General features: G+C 34.5%; 1 protein-coding gene across 1 annotated transcript; it reads left to right on the top strand.

The window, feature by feature from the left end:
* The first annotated feature begins 885 nt into the window (after positions 1-885).
* LOC107876898 (UBP1-associated protein 2C-like) lies at positions 886-1770 on the top strand. The gene has a single exon (XM_016723715.2). The coding sequence runs from the start codon at positions 886-888 to the stop codon at positions 1768-1770; it is 885 nt and encodes a 294-aa protein (XP_016579201.2).
* The last annotated feature ends 4733 nt before the right edge of the window (positions 1771-6503 follow it).

The following is a 6503-nucleotide window of genomic DNA, read 5'->3' on the forward strand; positions in this document are numbered from 1 at the left end:
TTGGTTCCTGCAAGCATTCACAGAACAGTACTAATAATCTCAGAAACAGAACATTTCATTAAAATAGAAAGAGTCCTGCAGTTGACATTTAATATCCGTCAACATAGGTTGTGGTGAAATGGTTGGAATCCAATCAATCTTTGTCAGATATTTTGAATTTGAGACCTTAATACTATCAGAAATAGAGATTTTTCTCACCGCAAGTCAACAAAAAAATTGTGTTACAAACATGATTTTTCCACTAAACCAACTCGCTGGAATTGGATAGTGGGAAGTAGATTCTCATTAAAATAATAGGAGGTTTCCTAATTGTTTTTACACCGATTCAATAAAAATATCGGGGATATTGAACATTTTTTAGTGTCAATGAAAAAATAGTTTTTTTTAATAGTACGTGAGAATGAAAAAATTCTATTGAAAGCACAACTTCTAAAAATAACCGTGCAATGCGTAAATCAGGATTTAGCTAGTCCCAATGTATGTACCGAACACGAGTAGAAAAAAAAAAAAATCCCATCAACATCAGACACACATTGACTAATCATCCCTCTTTATAAACCTTAGTGAAGCAACAGAGAAAACAAGAAGCAAATCATCTACCTCTCTTCAGTAATATACTTCTTTTTGCCTTTGAAAAAAAAAATGAGTCAAAATCTTGTATTTGTTTTCACTTCAAAACTAAAAGATCTACCAAGAATGTTCTATCTTAAATGTTTGCATTTCTTTAATGCAATAGAATTATGGCTAAATGTTCATTTCAACAAGAAAAATGAGCAACAAATGACCTTACAACAAAACATAAATCAACCTCTTTCTCATGACCAAATCAACAAAATTGCTAAAGACATATCTGTTTTACTTCCCGGGGTACTAAAAAATGTACGTATGGGGACTAAAAATATGTCCCACGCTGGATATATTCAACGTAAACTCTTCATTGGAAGTCTCGGGTTTCAAACTACATCGGAGACTCTACATTGTATTTTTTCTGCCTATGGTGATATGGAAGAGGCTGTCGTGACTAGGGATAAATCCGGTATGAGCAAAGAGTATGGTTTTGTAATTTTTAAAAATGTAAGAAACGCTATAATCGCAGTGAAAGAGCCATACAAAATTATTGATGGTAAAATGACGATTACTAAAGTTGCTAAATCGAGAATTAGAGAGGCAGATAATGAGCATCTACGTACGATTCATGTGTCTAACGTGCCACATGACATGTTTCCTGGTAAATTGTTTGAGTTCTTCTCGTCTTATGGCGTGATAGAAAAGGGTCCATTTGGGTTCGATAAGGAAACAGGAAAATCAAAAGGGTACGCGATTTTCGTGTACAAAACACTGGAAAGTGCAAAAACAGCAATATATCAACCTAACAAGTGTGTTGATGGACACTATATGACTTGTTCAATTGCCATCCCGAGGACAAAGGAAACCCCGCGTGTTGGTCCGAATTTAAAATTCAAATCTGGACCCGGTTTTCTTGACCGTTACAATAATGTAAGTTCAAGGTTCGATGATTGTGGCTCGAGGCCAGTAGTGTCACAAGTTGGCACTCAGTATGCACCTTTTAATGGCAACAATGGGCAAATGTATTCACAAAAATATGATTATGGGCATGTTTCTAATGGTAACATTCATGGGGACTTTTCAACACCATCAGTTATTGGGCTTAACCACATGGGCTCTTCTGGGCTTTGTTCTAATATGGGCCATGCAGATTACAACATTTGGGCCTCAGGTTTTCCAAGGCCCAAACCATTATGGTTTTGAAGTAACATTCTACTTACAAGTTATTAAAGTTATTAAAGAAGTAACATTCTCTTACAAGTTAGATTGTTTCTTCTAGTTTCTACTTAGTTTATGTCTTTTTTGCTCTTAGATTTTGCTAGCTACATATGAATGAGGTAGGTTTGTTTAACTACAATGTACTAGCTAGGTAGTTTCCTTTTTGAAAGTAGGGAAGAATCTTGATCATGAAGACTTATTACTAATGTTTTAAGTAGAATCTTGTTGCTCCATACCCCCTCTCAAAATACTTGTCACTTTTTGCTTCGTGAGAGACAAACAATAACAATATATTTAGTATAATCACATAAGTAAATTTGGGGAGGATATGTACACATAAAACCTTACCCTTACTTTTGAGGGATAGATACTATTTTCGATAGATTATCGTCTCAAAAGAAATGTTATCGAAGCATCATTGCATGAACAATTTGACAGTATAATAGCGGGATACAAAGTAAATAAGTCAATTTAATTAAATTAATACTATTTTAAAATTAAAATTTGAATAATCGAAAACAATACAAAGGTATTATTATTATTATTATTATTATTATTATTATTATTATTATTATTATAAATTGCAAGTTTTTTAAAAATACCTTTTAAAAGTTTATGTAGTTTGAATCACGAAAATCGAAAGTGACAAATATTTTTAAACAAGAGTATTGCTTATTTATTTTTCGACCTTATTTTTTCAAGTTTAAGGCCTGCAAACTGTCACTGTATATGTTTTTCATATCATCATGTTCATTTGACTTATAATAAAAGGTAAACTTTCACAGCATGCATGATATGTAAAGATTTTTTGCCCCTATGCATGCAGCTTTGATCAATTTTTTTCATGGTATCAGTGTTGGAGTCTGTTAGGGCATGTGGAGTTTTGATGATAGACATGTGAATGAAATATGTTGTGAAAGCTAGTACATCTAAGTGTACAAATTAAAGCATAATTGGAGGCAAGGTTGTTGATAAGATGATATTGCGTACAAACAGGAGTGTATAAGCAAGAATATTCAGACATTCTCTCAACACTTATCACTTCAGTAAAGTGGAGGAGGAATGCAGTATACAGAAGTTGAATTGATCAAGAAGTCCAACAATAAAAGGAGTCCTGCAAATGAGAAGAGTCCTATTCAATTAAGAAGGGAGAGACGGCTACAACAAGAAGTAAAGTTACTTGATAGAGTTCCACTGAAGATATAAGTAAAGATCAAAAAGGACTTTATCACAAGATATGCATATATACGACAAACAACATTCAGGTAACTCACTCATGCACTGATAAGATAATCAACAATCAACTAAACAGTTCACTCTCTTGAAGAAGAACCTGGTCTCTTGTTTAGCAAGTCTTAGACTGTGTGCACTAGGTAGGTTCTTTGAGTTGTAATGAGTTATTGTTCTAGTCTCAGTAATCTATAAACTGAGTTAGGAATTGTGTCTTCAAGTTAGGAAACTCGAAGACTTGGGAACACTTATCTTGGGAAGATTTGTGTTTTTGTAGTTATAGGAATTAGAAGTTTTAATTCCTGTTTACAAGAAGTCTTGTAATTTTGTTGATTGTTGAGGCTCAAGAGTTATAGTGAATTTAGGGTTAAATTCTGTAGAGGTACAGGTCATGTTTTTTATACCTTTCTTGAGCCGGATATTTTTTATGTAAAAATACTATGTTCAGTTTTTACTTCTGTGAACCACGTCTACTTACTTGTTCCACAGATAGACAACCAGTAGAGTCTACTATTGAAATTAGTAGGGCACGCACTCTAATAAGTGGTATCAGAGTGAGGTTGTCTTAAACAAGGCTAGCACCTAAGAAAAGATCAATGATGAATTCTGTACCTCCTACTGGACACAGTGAAGGTCAATCGACTACTAGGCCTCCACTCTTTATTGGCTCTCACTTTATCTGGTGGAAAGCAAGGATGGCAATGTTCATCCAAGGTGAAGACTATGAATTATGGGATAGGATTACTTATGGTCCCACTATCCAATGAAGTTGGTTGATAGTGAACCAGTTAAGAAAGTAAGGAGTAAATTTACTCCAGATGACTAAGTGGCATTAAAGAAAAAGCTAAGGCCAAGAACATCTTGTTCTTTGGACTAGGACCTGCTGAATATAACAGGGTATCAACCTGCACCACTGCTAAGAAAATTTGGGATGCACTGGTGAATGCTTATGAAGGTACCTCTCAAGTAAGAAAATTCAAGATTTTTCTTCTTTTCACTGAGTACGAGACATTTAAGATGAAGGAAAATGAGACCTTGCATGAAATGATGACAAGGCTTACTACCTTAACAAATGAGCTGACATCCTTAGGAAAAGTCATTTCTGATAAGGAACAAGTTGAAAAGGTATTGAGGGTATTATCAAAATCAAAATGGAATGTTAAGATGACTGCAATCAGGGAGACAAATAAGGATATTGCATGTATGACCCTGGATGAACTAGTAAGGAACTTAAGGATTTATGAAATGGAAGTTGATGGAACCAAAGAGCAAGTAGCTCCTGAGAAAATCCTGGCATTGAAAGCTTCTGATAGTGATGAGGAATTTGAACTTTATAAGGAACAAGTTGCTTTCATAACTAAGAACTTCAGCAAATTCTTTAAGAAGAAGAAGGAAATAGGTAGCAAGAAATGTTCCAATGACAATCCAAATAGTTGCTACAAGTGTGGCAAAACTGATCATCAGATTAGAGACTGTCCAATCTGGAAAATTGAATGGAAGAAGGAAAGGGCTGAAAAGAAACTTAAAGAAAAGGCCAAAAGGAAGGAGGAACATGCAATGATAGCAGCCTGGGGATCTGACTCGAATAAAGATGAAGCTGATGAAACTGGATTCATGGATCTTGGAGACTCAGATTTAGAAGAAGAAGATGATGCTTTTGAGGTAAGTATACTTGAACTTAAAGAAAAACTACAATTGTTTTCAAAACAAAAACTTATTTCCTTGATGGGTGCACCAATTGATGATTTCCAAGAATTAATTCTGATTGGGATGAGTTGTTTAACAGCCTTGCAAGCCTAAAATTTAATCTCATTGATTTAAAAGCTTGCACAAGTACAGTTGACAAGGAAAATTGCACTCTCAAGAAACATGTAACAGAACTTGAGTCTGAAGTTCTTAAATTAACTCTCACTGAAAATAAAAAAAAAGGCCATGAGTAAGGAACAAGAAAATGTTGAACTTGAGCTAGTTAAATACAAACAAGAATGCCATGATTTAACTGAAAAATGAACAAGTTGAGTCAAGAAGTCTCTAAACTCAATCTTGATCTTGAAAGGGCAAATAGGTGGACAAACTCCTCAAGAATTGTTCATAAACTGAGTGAAAGTAATTACAATGAAAAGATTGGGTTGGGTTTCCATAAAAGTTTTGATAATCCTAGAGATTTATGTTATATCTGTGGCAACCTTGGACATCCCACCACTGAATGTCCAGTGGCTGCTAAAACCAGATCAAATAGTCAAAACCTGGCTAATAAATTTTCTCAGACAAAAAATAACAGAATTAGTTCTGGTTAGAGAAACAGGTTGCAATACATATTGCCAGCATGGACAAGAAAAAATTTAATTCATCTTTTTACTCATAAAACAGGACCCAAGCTTGTCTGGGTTCCTAAGTCTAACCATTGATTTTTTTTGTAGGAGAAAGTGAAAGGAAGCAAAAGACACTGGTACTTAGACAGAGCTTGCTCAAGAGACATGACTGGTGACGAGAAAAAGTTCCTTTCACTCTCCAAAATAGATGGATGATGAGTTTATTTTGGTGATGGAAAAGAGAGAATTATTACTGGAGTTGGAAAAATTAGCTCATCTGAGTCAAAAGCATTGAAGGATGTTTATGTTGTAGAAGGATTGAAGCATAACCTTCTGAGCATCTCACAACTGTATGACAAAGGTAATAAAGTTATTTTTACTGCTGTAGGAGTCAAAGTCAAAAGGATGGACACCAAAGAGATTGTCCTCACTGCAAGTAGATATAGGAATGTATACAAAGCTAATATAATGGCGATACTAGGACCTGAGTTGACTTATCTAAGTGCAATAGAAAATGATCCCCTCCTTTGGCACAGGAGACTTGGATATGCAAATCTGAAACAACTGAACATACTTTCTTCCAAAGACATGATATTGGGATTATCCAAGACTAAGTTCAAGAAAGAAAAGTTATGTAGTGCATGTGTAAGGGGAAAACATGTAAGGTCTTCTTTTAAGTCAAATAACTATGTTAGCACTACCAAGTTTCCATAAGGTCTGACCATGGTACAAAATTTGAGAATGTCAAGTTCTTAGAATTTTGTTCAGCAAATGGCATAGATCATAACTTCTCAGCTCCTAGAACACCACAACAAAATGGAGTGGTGAAAAGGAAAAATAGAACCTAGGAAGACATGGCTAGAACAATGATGCTTGCAGCAAATATTGCTAAAAACCTTTGGGCAAAGGCAATAAGTACTGTAGCATATATCATAAACAGATGGATGATTAGACCTATTTTAGAGAAGACTCCCTATGAGTTACTAAAAGGAAGAAATTCACATATTTCTTATTTTAGAATCTTTGGTTATAAATATTTTATACATAATAATAGAAAGGACAATCTGGGAAAATTTGATGCTAAAAGTGATGAGGGAATCTTCTTAGGTTACTCACTTCATAGTAAGGCTTATAGGGTTTTAAATAACAAAACTAAGTGTGTTGAAGAAAGCATGC

Source organism: Capsicum annuum, chromosome 7, assembly GCF_002878395.1.
Source record: "Capsicum annuum cultivar UCD-10X-F1 chromosome 7, UCD10Xv1.1, whole genome shotgun sequence".
Taxonomy (NCBI): domain Eukaryota; kingdom Viridiplantae; phylum Streptophyta; class Magnoliopsida; order Solanales; family Solanaceae; genus Capsicum; species Capsicum annuum.

What these genes read in the sequence shown, in the direction of transcription:
- LOC107876898 (XM_016723715.2), top strand. Translation starts at nt 886, where the DNA reads ATGGGGACTAAAAATATGTCCCACGCTGGATATATTCAACGTAAACTC.